Source organism: Hemitrygon akajei, chromosome 13 (assembly GCF_048418815.1).
Source record: "Hemitrygon akajei chromosome 13, sHemAka1.3, whole genome shotgun sequence".
Lineage (NCBI taxonomy): Eukaryota > Metazoa > Chordata > Chondrichthyes > Myliobatiformes > Dasyatidae > Hemitrygon > Hemitrygon akajei.
Window position 1 is genome coordinate 103871959 of NC_133136.1, and position 17971 is coordinate 103889929.

At 40.2% G+C, this 17971-nt stretch overlaps 1 protein-coding gene across 3 annotated transcripts in view; it reads left to right on the plus strand.

The window, feature by feature from the left end:
- The window catches only part of fras1 (Fraser extracellular matrix complex subunit 1), a 518421-nt gene that overhangs the window by 230994 nt on the left and 269456 nt on the right, over positions 1–17971 (plus strand). For all 3 annotated transcript variants that reach the window (XM_073065197.1, XM_073065198.1, XM_073065199.1), the window contains exons 14-15: positions 4132–4266; positions 13843–13986. In XM_073065197.1, the coding sequence (XP_072921298.1) occupies positions 4132–4266; positions 13843–13986 (279 nt within the window). The remainder of the gene's footprint in view (positions 1–4131; positions 4267–13842; positions 13987–17971) is intronic.

Sequence of the window (17971 nt, forward strand, 5' to 3'; positions counted from 1 at the left end):
GCATCTTTATAAAGCCCTAGCTAGACCACACTTGGAATATTGTGTTTAGTTCTGGTCGCCTTAGGATGTGGAAGTTTTACAGAAGATGCAGAGGAGATTTACCTGCATTAGAGAACATGCCTTGAGAGGACAGATTGATCGAGATGACGTTATTCTCTCTGAAGTGAAGGAGGATGAGAGATAACTTGATAAAAGTGTACTGTATAAGATGATAAGGGCCATAATTAGAGTGTACAGCCAGAGACTTTATCCACAGCTAAACCGAGGAGGTATAAATACCTCAATTTTAAGTTGATTGTAGGAAAGTATAGGGGAGATGTTTGAGCTGGGCTTTTTGTACAGAGAGTGATGGGTGTATGGAATGTGCTGCCAAGTGGGGTAGACACAGATATATCAGAGATATTTAAAAGATTTTTAGATAGCTACATGGTTGAAAGAAGTATGGAGCATTATGCAGGTGGGCAGGGTTGCATTGATCTTTGAGTAGGTTAAAAGGTTGGCACAATATCATGGGCTGTAATGCCTGCACTGTGCTGTACTGTTCTATGTTGTGTTACCACTACCTACCATCACTCCTGCTTCCCAACCTTAGCACTCTGTTTCTACATCTCATTCAAAATCAGGCCACATCTTTGCTCTCATTTCTTCTCATTCTTCTTGCCTATTGCTTCCCCCCCACCATCTGCAACTTTCTAACAGCAGCTTTACTGGTTTTTGACTTCATTGATTTTGATTGAAATTCACTTCCACTAAGTTCTCAGAGGAATCACCGAAGAGAGCTGATGTGTGTAGTGTTCAATCTTCACTATATTATGCTTAACCTGTCTGCTGTCTCCTCTTTCCATTTACTTATTCATACCCACCAGTGTGGTTTTATTATTTATATTACTTTTTCATTTCAGAATTTTGTTTCTTTTGAACCAAATCTACAGTACCGTAGATTCCGGACTACAGAGCGCACCTGATTAAAAGCCGCAGGCTCTAATTTTAGAAATAAAATCAATTTTTTAATTGTAAAGGCCGCACCGGATTTTAGGCCGCACCGCTACTTTTAAATATACATACGTATCGGTAACACAAATTACGTTGCATATACTTTTTTACTGAACAGCACGAACAACATTCCAATATCTCCTAGCGACTGGTAAAAATATATATACTGCAGCCTACCAGGAAAAGTTATTGATCGACTTTAACTTAAAAGCAGCGTTTTCGCTCGGGTCTAATCGGGTCTGACGCGCTTGCGCAACGCGATCGGGTCTAATCGGGTCTGACGCGCTTGCGCAACGCGATCGGGTCCAATCGGGTCTGACGCGCTTGCGTAACGCGATCGGGTCCAATCGGGTCTGACGCGCTTGCGTAACGCGATCGGGTCTAATCGGGTCTGATGCGCTTGCGTACGCGATCGGGTCTAATCGGGTCTGACGCGCTCGGGTCTTGCTTTTCTTCGAGTATTTTCCATGTTGATGAGGGTGAGTACAAATGACTGATTTACAATAATTTAATTGTGAAAGTGCGCTTGATTTATCGTACAATTTCATTGGACCTCTGTGAACTACTCATCAATTTTACTGGTCTACTGTTACGAGGCAAAATGTTTACGAGGCGGCATGAAAAAAAAACATGTATTAGCCGCTCTGGATTATAGGCCGCAGAGTTCAAAGCTGTTCAAAATGTGGGAAAAAAGTAGCGGCTTATAATCCGGAATCTACGGTATATATTTAAGAGGCATAGGCATTGTGTGAGCCTGTGAGGAACACAAATAAGATGTTGGAGCAGAATCAGGCTATTCAGCCCATCAAATCTGATTTGCAATTGGATCATGGCTGATTTATCATCCCTCTCATCCCCCTTCTGCTGCCTTCTTTTCATAACCTTTGAAGCCCTTACTAATCAAGAACCTGTTATCCTCCACTATAAATTTACCCAATGGCGTGTCCTCCACTGCCATCAGTTGCAATGAATTCCACCGAATAACTACACACTGGATAAAGAAGTCCTCCCCATCTCTGTTCTAAAGGGACATCCTTCTATTCTGAGGCTGTGCACTCTGTTCTAGACTCTTCCAAAATTGGAAACATCTTCTCAACATCCACTTTTATCTAGGCCTTTCAATATTCCATAGATTTCAATGAGAACTTGAGTGAGTAAAGGACCAGAGCCATCGAACACTCTTCATTCCAGTGAACCTCCTCTGGACCCTCTTCAATGCAACACATCCTTTCTTAGATAAGGAGCCCAAAACTACTCACAATATTCCAAATGTGGTCTGCCCAGTGCCTAATAAAGCCCCAGCACTGCATCTTTGCTTTTATATTCTTGCCCTCTTGAAATGAATTCTAAGATTGCATTTGGCTTCGTTACTACCAAATCAATCTCAAAGTTCAAAGTACATATATATCACCATATACAACCCTGAGGTTCATTTTCCCATGGGCATACTCTGCAAGTCTATAGAACAGTAACTAAAACAGGATCAACGAAAGATCTACCAAAGTGCAGAAGGAAACAAACTGTGCAAATGCAAATATAAGTAAATAGTAATAAATAATGAGAACATGAAATAACAACATAACTAGTCGTTAGAATGAGATTGTTGGTTTTGAGAACATCTCAATGGATGGGCACATGAGTGTAGTTATCCCTTTGTTCAAGAGCCTGACGGTTGAGGGGTATTAACTATTCTTGTACCTGGTGATGCGAGTCCTGAGGCTCTTGTACCTGGTGCTGCGAGTCCTGAGGCTCTTGTACCTGGTGCTGCGAGTCCTGAGGCTCTTGTACCTGGTGCTGCGAGTCCTGAGGCTCTTGTACCTTCTACCTGATGGCTGCATCAAGAAAAGACCATGGTCTGGGTGGCTGCTTTTCTATGACAGTTTTTCATGTAGATGTGTTCAATGGTTGGGAGGGCTTTAATGTACTGGGCTGAATTCACTATCTTTTTTAGGAATTTCTGTTCAACGACATTGGTGTATCCATACTAGCTGCCTCACAGCCTGGTAGGGAAACATCAAAGCTGTTGAATGGAAAATCCTACAACAGATAGTGAATTCAGCCCAGTACATCACAGGTAAAGCCCTCCCATCTATTGAGCACATGAAACACTGTTGATGGAAAGAGACGTGTAACCTTTAGAGAATCTTGCACCTCAGATTTCTGAATTGCTCCCCATTTATAAAATATTGTTTCTTTATTGCTTCTACCAATATGCATGACAATACACTTCCCCTGTACTGAATTTAACCAATTTTCAATCCACAGTGCTTTAGCTTGTTAAATCGAATGATTTTTAACTTCACCAACGTGATCTATTGTCTTCTGAAAATACACACAGACAACCCAGTCCTTACCAGCTCTTTTCAGTAACTCACTTGAGAACTGCAATGGACTGAAGGCAAAGCAACTTGAGCCAGGTGACGGAAACATTGAAAAAAGCCTGGGGTTGCAGATGGCATTTGCAGTAGATGTGTGATTTTTCTTTGGCTCGCAAATGGTGCATCCATGCAGCACGAGCAGCTCACAAGAGTAACAAAGGAGTCAACTCTGAACATACTGCTGCTTCAGTGGAGATGGTGCATCTTTAGCGGAAACAAAATGTAGCAGCTACTTGAACAAACCAATGCCACTGCTAGAGACCAGGCATGGCAAATTCTTGTATGACACACCCTCTGATCAATCCAATAATAATGTTCAAAAAAATCAAAGAAATGTATTCGATCCTTTATTAGCAACTAGCAAAACTTGGAGTCTTGAAGTGATGTAACTTATGAAACTAAAATTAGTGATATTAAACATAATTAAATGGACTTGAATGACATTAAGTAGAGTTATGCAATTTCAAATGTAATTATGATACCCAGTGGTCCCCAGTGCTAAACTACTGGAACAAACTCTGAATATGTAACTAAACCCTTTGTTTTTACCATGCCCCCACCCATGTGACGAGCTAGCATAATAAACATAATAAACGCGCAACACAAAACACAATGCAGATAGAAACAGATGATAGATACACAAGATATAGTGGTGGTGTCAGATTATTGTCCAATAACAGTAGATCTTTGTTTTCTACTATGTCTTATTTATAAGACGATTCATATGGTCTTAACTGTGATTTATCTTTCTCCAACGCAGTGTGTGACAAGCCGTGTGCCACGTGTCAAAGTGAATTTGAGTGCACTTTGTGTAAGGACTCCTTGCTGCTGAAGAATGGCCAGTGTGTGACTTCTTGTGGGGAAGGGCATACTCAGGATCATTTGCTGTGTACAGGTATGTTTTTAATAGTTTGGACAATTAATTCTTCCAAAACTCCCATTCATCTTTATAACTTCCATGTAATTTAGTTAGGTCAAATGTTTTGTGTGAAACATGGGGAATGTCTGTTTACTCACTGTTACATTGGCAGAAAGTCCGTGGAATTACCACGGAATCAGTAAAAATGTCTAAAATTAGCAGATTCTGGGTACCTGGGACAAGCTCCAATTTTTTATGCTGCAGTTTACTACTAAAAATAATAAAACATATGAATATATAAATAAGGGTAAGCTAACTAACCTTTTGCTCCTCTTTCACCATTTACTTTGCCCTTTTTTGTTAATTCCTGGATTGGAATATGATTGGTTAGGCTAGCTTTTTTCTCATTGTGTGGGCCAAGGGATGTGCAGAAGAAACTTGTATCGCCTACATTCAAACAATTGTGTATAGATTTTGGCCTCATTTAGCATTGTCCAGGGATCCCTGTACTGATTCTTTCACTGCGAATAAAAGCAAATGAACTCCCTCATCCCAATCCTTCTCCTTTTCAATGCAGAATGTCTTAATCATGGTTTTAAGGGTAGAATGGAATCTTTCCAAGGCCCCTTGTGATTCTGGATGGTACGCAGATGACATAATTTGTTTAGCTCCCAGTTCATAAACTATCTGGTGGAATACTCCTGACATAAATTTACTTCCTTGATCAGACTGAATTTCTTTAGGCCAACCAAATAAAGTGAAAAACGTTATGAGAGCTTTTGACACAGTTTTGGCTTTCATATTTCTGAGAGATACTGCCTTGGGAAATCTGGATGCTGTACACATGATGGTTAGCAAATACTGATGGCTGGCTTTATTTTTGGCAATGGGTCAACACAATCCACAATAACTTCAGAAAAGGGTTCACCAAATGCAGAAATAGGCTCTAGTGGAGCCACTGGGGTGTCCTGATTAGGTTTGCCCACAACCTGACAAGTCCTGCAAAATGCTGCAACATCTTTCTTCAAACTGGGCCCGAAGAATTGTTTCAAAACTTTATTCACTGTTTTATTCACACCTAGATGGCCACCCAATGGCTTACTATGGGCCAAAGTTAAAATTTCATTCCTATAAACTTTAGGAACTACAACCTGATGAACAATTGCCCTTTCCTCACTTGCAGGAATGTCAGGTGGTCTCCACTTCCTCATTAACGCTCCATCTTTGAAATAATACCCAACTGACACTTTCATAGTTTCATCATCGGCGAGAGCTTTTTCTTTTAAAGCTTCAGTCTTAGGGTTTCTGCTCTGTTCTGCTATAAACTCCTTCCTAGACAGAGATAAATCTTTCTCGTCAGATTTAATACTTGGATCCTGGTGAAACAATGAAGGCAGAAAAGTCCCTGACACGTCATCAAAACCTGAATCCCGATTTTGGCTATCATAGATAAAAGAACCATAATGCACAGAACTATCTGCACTGGCTAACTTCTTAGCCATACTTCGAGTTACTGTGCAGGAGGGTTAAAAGTCAGAATCCATCTTTACATTATCAGTGATTGGCTTAGCTGTCAGCTGCACTGCAGGAACAACTTTACCACCTGCTAGATCATTTCCTAACAACAGAGAAACATCTTCCACCAGTAAACTGGGTCATAGTCCTATTTTAACTGGTCCTGTAACTAACCCTGACTTCAAAACTACCTTGTGCAGAGGTACAGAAACAACATCACCTCCAGTACCTTTGATAAGGTTTGCCTCACCAGTGGCAGTCTCATCACTGAACATAAGAATGCTGTCTAATATAAGTGACTGAGAAGCCCCAATATCTCCAAGAATTTTCACTGGTACTGGGGTTGTCTCTTCATTCACTGACACAAACCCATCTGACATAAAATGATCGAATTCTTCCCTAATTCGTTCAGACATCTTAGCCTTTGACAGAGCTTCATCAGAATGTTTGGACCCCTGTGGGTTTATGAGACTTGCAATGTTTTAAACACGGGCGTTTGGGACTGCCTCTTTTTCTTTCTTCTTCTTTAAGAGGAAACAATTAGCCATAAATTGACCAGATTTCCTACAGCAGTGACAAGTAAGACCAGAATGTTTCTCCTTTACTTGCTTCCCTTCATCCTTGCCTTTGTCACTAGATCCAGATTTAATTTCTGGTTTACCCTGACTATGCTACCTTTTTGGAAGATCTTACTCGGGGTAAACTTAAATTTGTGGGTTAAGGCAAACTCATCTGCTAACTTAGCAGACCCCTGCAAAGTGGCAGCATCCTTCTCATCTAAATATGTCTTTAGGTCATTAGGGACGCAGCTTTTAAATTCTTCAATTAAAACCAACTCTTTCAGTTTCTCAAAATTACTATCCACATTTTTAGGTGTGCTCCATCTTTCAAAACACACACAGACTTCTCATAAGCAAATTCCACATAAGTCTGGTTCACAGATTTCTTCAAATTCCTAAACCTTTGCCTATAGGCTTCTGGAACCATTTCATAGGCTTTAAGCACAGCCAGCTTCCCTGTCTCATAATTAGCTGCATCTTCAGTTGACAGGGCAGAATAAGCCTATTGAGCCTTGCCCTTAATTACACTCTGTAACAAGAGAGGACAGCTTTCTTCTGACCACTTTAGGATCTGAGCCACTTCCTCAAAATGTTGGAAGTATTTATCAACCTCAACCTCATCAAATGGAGGGACTAGTTTAACTTCCTGGATGGTAACAAGCAGTACAACCAGTTCCCTAGAGCCAGAAGTTTGCCTCTCAGGCTTTAACCTCTCTATCTGTATCTCAAACTGCCTTTGTCTTTCTATCTCGGCAGCTTCTGAGCCTCAAACTGCCTCTGTTTTTCTTTTTCCTCAGCTTCTAATTTAAATCTCTCTAACTTCATTTGTTCCAGTTGTAACTGGGTCTCAAGTTTACTTTCAGGAAACCTCTCTAATGCCTCCCCCTCAAATTCCTCCTTGTCTATGTAGTGCTCAGCTATTATCCTCTGAATCTGTACCTTTTTCATAGACCATTTTACCTCAGTAAGTTTTAAATTTTTAGCAACAAGCAACGAGTCATCCTCTTTGGCCTTCTCTAATGCCTCAGAGGTTGGTGATTCCAGAAATGCATCAATATCCATTGCTGCTGATTTCCACACACAAGTAAATCAAAAGTAGCCAATGAGATTGATAATCAATCAATCAATAAGCTTCTTTGTTCAGATCCCGGACAAGCCCCCAATTTTGTTATGAACTGTAACATTTTAGAAACAAACCAGCAGCAAGAGATTTCACTCTGAGTCACGTTTTAATGTTAAAACCACTATCTTTATTAGTATCTACTCAGTCTTAAAGTGGTAAAGTAGAAAAGTTCAGTAATCCACAAAACAAGTGAGTGAGGGGAGAGATTTGTAATCCAGGATATAATGTAGAGAGAAGGCAATTACGAAGGGTCACAGGTTCCTGGCTGGGTAAATGAAATAACCATCGCCAAAGATCTGGTCCGTTGAGTCGTTCCGAAATCCACTTGACATATCACCAGGTGACAGTCACAGGAATATCGTCTTCAAGTGGTTACCATAACACCCAGAACCCAGGAAAAGGGCCAACAAAAGTGGTACCACAGCATATTCCAACAAATCCACACATATGGATTATACGAAGTGACAGTCACACATCTGTTGTTCACTGGGTGCCGATAATCAACCCAACCTTTTGGGCAAGGGTGAGTATGGAACTCCCAGTCTTACGATGACAGCAACAAAACTGAAGTATCAACAGCTTCTAGTCTCTCTCTCTCTGTTTAAGTCCACATCAGGCTGCTACAGCATGTGACTGACATCATAGTCCCGCCTCACTCATGCACTCTTAAAGTAACATTCAAAGTACAAGCCTGTGTATCTCATATTTGAACACACAATTTATCTTTAAATGACAAAAGGCTTTACCAAGTTTACACCCATGGCACTGTAGGGAGTGATTGTCAATTTATATTATATTACTCTTCTATAAATTTTTGATTTTTATTTATTTTAATAATCCATAATTCTTCCATAATTCAGTCATGCTATACTTTTGCAAAACCTGCTCTTCCATTTAGATAGATTTCCTTAAACTGTCTTGCAGTTCAAGGTAAATATATTTGCCTGGGTTTTAAATAATTATCAGGATTAAAGTACTGGAGAAACCCATGGAGTTCTTCATCAACAATTCTGCTTTGTAAAGATACTGGTGATCTGAAACAAGAACAGAAAACGTTAGAAATACTCTACAGGTCAGACATAAGAGAAACAGTTACCATTTTGTGTATGTATAAGATTCTAATGTAAAGTCATTGACCTTAATGCCGTTTTTTTCCACAGACGCTGCCTAACCTGCTGAGTATTTCCAGTAGTTTCTACTTGTATTTCAAATCCAGTTTTATGCTGCTAGAGATGTAACTAGATTAGTAATCCATGTATTTGAACAACTTAGAAAATTCCTAATCAGGGAAGTTACGTTCAGTTAAGTAAGTAAACTGGAGTTTTAAAAGAAAAGATGGTATCAATAATATTGCCATGAAACACTTAGTTTGTTATAAGAATGCATTTAGTATTATCCTTCAAGGAAGAAAATGTAGTATATTTAACCAGTCTGTCTCAAATGTGCATTACAATGTGATTAACTATTAACTTACATCAGAAATGGCCTTGAAAACCTTTTGACTTAGGGTCAATTGAATAGATAATAAATGTTCATAACCCGTGAGGGAATTAAAAACTGGTGCTTAGCAGAGCAAAAACAAACTAAAAATGATCCCAACGTTATTAAGCCAAAAGATCCAAAGCTTAGTCAAACTCCTTACTGAATATCTTGTGTTTGATTTTTCCGATAAATGTTATGTGCTTATTGTTTCCTTGACCAATGAAATATCATATAAACAACGTAAGCAATAATACAACAAGCACATTTTGTAAGGCCTATTCTGACCTTGTCACATTTGTTACTCAATTTCCAGTTATTCTTCAGTTACTGAGATCTTGTAGTTACTGTTGAGTGCCTCCTATTCACTCACATGAATATACGTATCATTGGAAATCTGTTGAAATATCCAACAAGTTACCACTTTTAAAGCCCTGAAAAGCTTAACAAAAAATTGCAATGGATTTTTCTTTGCAGTGGAGCCAGTTAATTCTTGCACAGTACAATAGATGAAAAATTAAGTGTTGGAGAGCTACTATCTTCTGGGCAGTCTGCAACAAAATGTTTTTTGATGAATAATTTTAAATGGAACCAAGCCAAGATTTAGTCAGCAGCATAAAGAAGCCACGTTTATTGGTATTTATAAGTTGCATAATATTGTTCTCGTCACCTCTGATAACCGCAGCACAGTTACTAAATCACAAACATGAGAAGTCTGCCAATGCTGGAGATCCAGATTAATACACACAAAATGGTGGAGGAACTCAGCAGGTCAGACAGTACCTATGGAAGACACTTCATCAGGACTGGGGGTGGGGTGGGGGGGGAGATGCCTGAATTAAAAAGGCAGCAGGAGGGAAAAGAGGCTAGCTGGAAGGTGATAGGGGTCATTCGACCCTGACAGTGCAGCACCACACCCTCAATCTACTCTGAATGCCTGCACCCTAACAATCTACACAGAAACATTTCACTTCTTTCACTGCTACTGTGAATTGTCACTCCAGGTGGAGCCCCAGATTTCTCCATTTCATCCAGTTTATCCAAACTAACTGTTCCTTTCAGGTGGTCCTTGTTTTTGGTCTCTGTACTTCAGCAGCATTGATTATGGTAAGGCTGGGGACACATATATATATATAATGGATATTTGCTTTGGTGGGAATTGGTTGAATCGAATGCGTACAAACAACTGTTCTCTTTCCCCGTATATTCGATGGGTTGTTTTGCAGTTTCAGTTGCCTGTTTACGGAATCATGGTGCACGCAAAGAATTTATTCACCTGCACTAAATAATAAGATTGTGTGCTGTGAATTATGCGTCGTATTGACGATAAGAAGCTGGTGATTAAGTACTTTGAGCGTGGCACTGAAGATTCTACAGACCTCATAAAAAAATTTGCAGACTCTGGCTTTGCCATAAATCATTCTCTGCCATTCCTTATCATATCTTCAATTTTAGTGAGACTCATGCAAAATCAGTTACTCTAATGTAGTATTTTACATCAAGTAATTTAGATGAATGTACTGTGGATTGATTCTGGTTCTCATGCCATTTGGAAAATAATTTCCATATTTCATGCCTTACCGGCTACTGTTTCAAAAATAATAGCAAAGCAATGTAGTTCTATAACACCAGTTGGTCCCAAATGTCCATATGCGATATCTGACCCCAGACAGTGAAGGGCATCCAATCACTAAATATAAATATGTCAGAGCGGAAGGCAAAAACCTCTTGACCAGAGCCACAGAGATCACTGACTGTGACCAGAAAAGGATTAATTGCCTTTATAACCTGTGAGTAATGAGGCAAATAGACTACCATCCCAAATTGAGTTATAATACCTTAGAAGAGTCTGACTTTGAGTCCTGATGAAGGGTCTTGGCCTTAAACATCAACTGCTTACTTTTTTAAATAGATGCTACCTGACCTGCTGAGCTCCTCCAGCATTTTGTGTGTGTTCTTTGACTTTGGGAACTTGTTAATTTAAATGGCTCTGTGTCATTACTGGGCTGAGCATTTTATGACCAAGTACTCGATAGCTTTGCTTCATGGTGCTGGAGACCTGGCTCCAATTCTGACCTCAGATTCTGTCTACATGGAGTTTGCATGTTCTCTGTGTAACTGTGTTTTCTCCTCTCGGTTCCCTGGTTTCTTCCTAGATTGCAAAGACGTAGGTTAATTGGATGCTGTAAATTACCCCTTGTATGTAGGTATCTGGTTTGGTCAGGGTGTGGGGAACATAAGAATGTGATGAGTTTGAGAAAGGAAAGTGTATTGATAGCCATGTTCAGAGGAACAACAACATAGGACAACATCAAAATGTTTGCAAGTATTGCAACAACGCGGTAGCTACCTGAATACTCAATAAGTTGTTACTCAGTGCAAGTACTAGAAATTAAAAAGGATGCTAGGATTTTTTTTGCAGTCTCAAACTTTAATTGAAACTGTTGAGTTCCCTGTCTTATTTTGTGGCCTCATGATTTATCATTTATTTTATAATTGGAAAATTACAAGTGTCAACTCTATGTTTTTTGCAAGTAAATCTAAAATTAATGAATACGTAATTAAGTATATTCTTTGATGCCCAAATATATTGACCATGATTTTCTCCCCAGGGAAAGAAATTACTCTCATCACTGACTTTGAAGAAAGTTGCTGCAGCAATCTAGCAATTCCTCTAGTGTAGATTTATAGTAAGAACAGAAAATGTTGGAAACATTCTGCCACTCCATAATGATGTGCTTTCTCTCCCTGGTGATGTTGATGAAGTACTTTTATCTGAAGTCTTGTTCCACAGATGCTGCCTAGCTTACTGAGTGTTTCCAGTATTGTTTTGTTTCAAATTTCAGCATCTACAGTTATTTTTCTAATGTCACCACCTTTCACAATATTATTTGTTCTCAGGCATAAAGCTCTAGATTCTTCATATCTAACTGCAGTGATGTCACTAAACAGGTCTAGGAGCCAATTATATTGAAAATAATTTTTTCAAGCAGCTAACCAGGAAATTAAATAAAAACTATTTTAAGTGCAATTCTCAGGTGAGTGCAAAATACAGTACATGTAGTTACCAATTCTAACCAAAACATATTGGCGCAGGTGGAGACCCCCACTGATTTATTATACTAGCGTGACGCACCCTCAACTCCAATAATAATTGTTCTAAAAGTCAGATGTATTCGAACCTTTATTAGCAATCAGCAAACACAAAATCTTTAAGTGATGAATCTTAAGCATACCCAAGTATAAGTTAAGTGTAATTGATCATTCAACAAAAGAAATGATATCTGTTTGCCCCCAGCTGCAACTTGCCTCAAACAAAGCATGAAGATGTAACTTATTCCCTTCGCTTTTACCCTCCCCCACTCGTGAGCAGCTACCATAATAGATATGCAACATAGAATACAATGCAGATAGAGACCAGATACATGGACTCTACAATACAGGTCAGTGCATAAACACAAGATTAGGATAATATAAATTTTATTTTTAAAGAAATTAACTAAGAAATAAAACAAGAAATATTTATTTGAGGGAATACTAGTTCACATTTGCAAAATTGCAATTTTATCGTGAATGAAGTTATTTCCAGTCATTGAGGCTTGGTGCCCTATTAGTTACACATCATTCGGCTAGGTATTGCATTTTCAGGCATATTACAGGAAGAATGGTTTGTAAATAGCTTAAGTTCTCACAGTTCAGTGAATTCCATTTCTATATCAGTGAAAATTGTAGCAATGCATCTTGTGGGATATATTGACAGCAGCCACTGTGTTTCTGTGTTTAAATGCACGTTTGTAATATGCTGAATGTTGCTGCCTGTTTAACGAAGACAAACCTTGATATTGTCAGCACCATTGCATGCAGTGTGCAGCTCTGTAGTTTGTCTTCGGATAGCCACGAAACAAAGAAAACAATGGAAGTCGTTCAAAGAAAAACATCAACCATCCCCCCCCCACAAAAAAAACAAATCTTGCAAACAGTAACACAGTCATCAACACCCCTGCCCCCCACATGAAAAATAAAACGAGGAAACAGCGCCAAACAGCAAAAAAAGGTTGAAAACACGGAATATAAAAAAACCATAAAACTGAAAGAGTCCAATTGGAGCTGCAGTCCTCAGTCTGATCCGTAAATTGCAGAATTCAGTACCATCCTCCGACAGCATCGAGGGGGAGAGAGAGAGATCACTCGAACGCAGAGGCCTTCCTTCAGGTACAGCAAGTGACAGACCGTCACATACAGATACCTTCCATTGGGAGCAGCAAGCGAGAGTCCGTCACACAGATTTGTTGTGATCTTTATATTGAGCAGATAACTATTAGGACAATACTGAAGCAATGTTTGCTTCAAAGCCTTTCAAACCCTTGTAGATGGGTGCACTTCTTTGCATCAGTGTCCCCACATCTTGATGATGAGTAGCTCTGGATGCCAATCCAAGGAGGTGCATCATAATATATAAGCTGGACTGAGGTCCCAGTCCAGGAAACGATACTGGTTTCCTCCAGTATTAACTTTTTGGTTAAAATGAGGAACCTCTTTGTGTGAAGCTGTTGGGTGACTGCTGTTGGGGAGAAAGCCTTTTCAACAGCACTTTCAAGCTATTAATTAAATATTGGAATATATTTTAAAAACTTGTCAGCTTTGAGTAACCTCACTCCTTGCCTGACGTGTACCCACTTTGTGGTACCCTCTCCCCTGAACAGGACGCTTTTAAGTTATTTGTCATTTTACACACTTAACGCGTGCATTCATTGACATTGACTATGGTTTCATTTAAATTATTAAAAACCTCCGGAAATATAGGAATGTTTGTCTGAAAGTTAGAAGTTAAATTGGACAGTGACATCGATGGGTGGTTATTAACTGTAAGTTCGTGATTCCCAGTTTTATTATTTCAGCAGAGGTTTGACAATTATTTTTAATTGTTTTTCTCAGCTTGTCATGAATCCTGCTCGATGTGTCATGGTCCTTCAGGAAATAATTGCATTAGCTGCAGGGATCCATCGCATCAGCTGAAAGATGGTGCCTGTGTTGCCAGCTGTGGACCTGGAGACTTCACAAAGAATGGAAGTTGTCATGGTAAGCCAATGTCTCTAGAAGGACTTGTGTGTTTGCATATAAAATTCTCTTTAATTGGAAAATATTTGATTTGCTGTTCATGCTTTAATATCCAAAGTATTGTGGACACTTCTGCTGCATAATCCTCCAGCAATTATGCTAATGATTGTCCTGTAAAGTAGGTAGAGTTTTGTCTTTGGAAGAGATGCTTGTCTTTGGTGCCAATAGACAATTCCTTAACACGGACGGTGTTGCCAGCTTTTTCTTTCTAGCTCTGGACAACTAGAGCACTCAGGTGTATGGAGATGCTGACAATTTTGTGCACTTTATGTAGTCCCGTGTAGGTCAGAAGTCTAATGTAGTTTTTGTGTTGTTTCAGGTAGTCTAGTGTAGTTTTGTGTTGTTTCACATAGTCTAGTGTAGTTTTGTGTTGTTTCATGTAGCACCATGGTCCTGGAGGAACATTGTTTCGTTTTTACTCTGTACTGTACCAGCAGTTATTGCTGAAATGACAATAAAAAAGCGACTTGACTTGAATACACGTCGCTGATTGCCATCTTGTGTGTATAATCTTCAGACATGAGTGAAGGTCCAACATTTTCAACAAAAACGTAGAAGTACTTTTCAAGCAGTTGTGTATGTGTTTGTCTGGATCTGCAGAAAGTAGTGGATTCCATGTTATCACCAACAAATTTTTTTAAGTATATAGAATTCTCTAATACGAATGTGACATTTTTCAGTGCAAAGGACATCATTTACTCCAGCACTAGCATTCTGAAATACATTTCACCTCTCTTAACCCTTCTATTTTCAATTTTTAGTTTGAAGTATTTACATTATTTCCTTTGAAGCTTTTAAAGTTGGATTTTCCAACAATTGTCTTCAATGACTGGAACGTTGTACTTGGTTCAGTTTGATGAATTTTGAACATGAATCTATCAATATATTCAAAGATTCAAAGTACATTTATTATCAAAGTCTATATGCAGTATACAACCCTGAGATTCATCCTCCCACAGACGGCCATGAAACAAAGAAAACCATGAAACCCGTTTAAAGAAAAACATCATGTTCCCCAATGCGCAAGTAAAGAACAAATTGTACAAACGGCAAGAAATAAAAGAGTGAAAAATATAGAATACAAAACATCAAATTGCAAAGAGATCAAAAGAGTCCAGGCATATTCAGTTCTGCTCAGTTCATATCAATCTCACTATTTGCTAGTCTGTCCTGATCAAAATCGCACAAAACGGCAACAAGAGAGGAGTATCCAGAAACTAGAAACACATTATAACATGAACTACAGAGTCCAGTCCACAAACTGAATCTGTTAAACCTTGCCTAAGACCTGTGGACTCCAGCAGCATCTAGCCAGAGGGAGAGAGAGACATCACAGGTTGAACACCCACCCACCTTCTGTTCTTGACCTCATTGATTTCAATCTTCCTTGGTGCTTTAATTGGCAGGATTGGCGAGAAATAGAGTCGTTCTTGGGCTCGCACCCTATCTTCAGGCTGCAGACTTTGCTTGAAACCTCGCCAAGCTCCCTCAGAGACAGCAAAGTGGCAGATCACTCCATCGGTCTGAAAGCAGATCACAGGCTCCAACAGTAGCAGAACCATATTTGAAAAAAGGAAGTAAATGAAGTGAAACTAGTTTTATGAACTTTTTGAAGGACGTTGCCCTTGCTCATGTTGTTTGCTGGTCTCATCTTCTTCTGGATACTGTGGTTCTAATATGTTTTCTGCTATCTTGGCTAAGTTCAATATTTTGTTTGGCTTTGTTGATTCTTGTACGGTTGGATTTTGGTGCCATTATAGCATAGTGGTTAGCGCTGTGGTATTACAGCTTGGGGTGTTGGAGTTTGGGGTTCAGCTCGAGTACCATCTGTAAGGAGTTTGTATGTTCTCCCCATGACTGCATTGGTTTCCTCCGGGTGCTACAGTTTCCTTCCACAGTCCAAAGGTGTACTGGTTAGTAGTTATTTGTTCATTGTCAATTGTCCTGACATTTAATAGGCATCCGTTAGTCTTGAGAGACCATGGACTTGCGCCCTGGGAAGTTTCCAGGGTACAGGCCTGGGAAGGGTTGTATGGAAGACCGGCAGTTGCCCAAGCTGCAAGTCTCCCCTCTCCACGCCACCGATGTTGTCCAAAGGAAGGGCAAGGGCCGATACAGCTTAGCACCAGTGTCGTCGCAGAGCAATGTGTGGTTAAGTGCCTTGCTCAAGGACACAACATGCTGCCTTAGATGAGGCTCAAAGTAGCGACCTTCAGATCACTAGACCAACGCCCTAACCACTTGGCCAAGGCGTCCTAACAAGCGGGGTTTAAATAGGTGGGTTGCGGGGTAGTGTGGCTTGTTGGACTGGAAGGGCCTGTCTCACGCTGTATCTCAAAATAAGTTTTAAGATGTGCTATCGAAGACGTGCGCCAGCTTACTAGCAAATCATAAGACGAGATTTGACTAAAGAATTTACTGATAACAGCTATCATGAAGCAAATACTGGTGAACTATCATAATAGACAGTGAGGAGGCAGGCGGGACGAGGCTGGTTTGGGGGGATGAACCCTGCTGGGGCATTGTGAGGTGCAACGTGTTTGAGCTGGGGTCGCAGACGGAGTTCGTATCGCTGCCGGAGATGGAGTGAGCGACTCGGAGAGGAGTCAATGAAGAAGAGCTGTGATGCCTGTTCACCTAACCCAGGTGCAAGGTTGGATCACTCCAGGTGCCAGGCTGATTTGGTGAGATCGAGAACGGCTTGGTGTGGGGACCCAGGCATATCGTGGCGCTGGACCTGGGTCATGGAATGTGGCACTACTTGGTGCTTGGGCAATTTTAATGCTGGCCCAGATAGACTGGAAGCCAGTGTGTTGGGTATGGAATCGAGAATCGCCTGATTTTGCTTGCTGTCCCGTGAATGTTCATCCCTTTCTTCGTGGTGCTGAGGCTGTGAATTGATCTAGCTGCTGTGTGTTTCTGCACCTCTGGCGGGAAAACTGGGGTTTGAGCCTTGGCCTTGGCATATTCTGGCTGCTCTGGGAGTGGATCTGGGACTGGTCTAGTTTGGGATGCTGTTGGCTTGCTTGCACAATGTGTGTTTTGTTTCTCTCTCTTTCTCTGCACAGTGGTTTTTTGGTCTTTTTTAAAAATTGGGTTATTCAAGTTTCTTGTTTTGTGGCTGTCTATGAGCAGACGCATTTCAAAGCGTATAATTTATACATTCTTTGATAAGAAATGTGCTTTGAATCTTTGAATAAATAATGAATGAATAAATACATAAAACGCTCAAGGCTGAAGAATTCATCTGTTCATCTACAGAAGATCACCTTTTAGTGATACTGAAGTCTGAACTGGAATATTATTTAAAGAGCCAATCTCCGCAACTCTGTATTGGCATATGGATATGACACACTGCCTGCCAGCAGTTAAATCAACACATAGCTCAAACTGAATGCTGCACTTTGCTTTAGCCAAAATCCGTTTGCCATATCCATTTATCTATTGTGGAAAAAGATCTCTCTCCGCCACTCATGGATTTCGGTTGCCCCCATTTTCTGTTTGTGGCAGTCAGAGATTTCATCCCACATTGCTAGTACATACCGTACTGCACTTTGTAGTTTGGAGATCCCTGGTACATTAATAAGGCCATTGACACATTCCTCACCAACAGCCTTCAGTTGCTTCTCCTTTAGCCTGCGGCAGCACACAGGGACATTGCACACCCTGCATTGCACTCTTCTTTCAACTCCAGAGATTTCAAAGTCCTTGGAAACTTACTCCCAGAAATATGTGTTCATCCCTTGAAACATACAAAATGCTGAAGGAACTCAGCAGGTCAGATAGCATCTATGGAAGGAAATGAACCTTTGTTGCTTTGAGCCGAGCCCCTTCATCGTCCTGTGTATGTCAGGATTGCCGCTTTGAATGGGAGACGTTCTTTCCCCTTGTGTTGTGATTCAACAACCTTGTGAAGTCCTGGTCAATTAATTCCGGAGTACTCTCC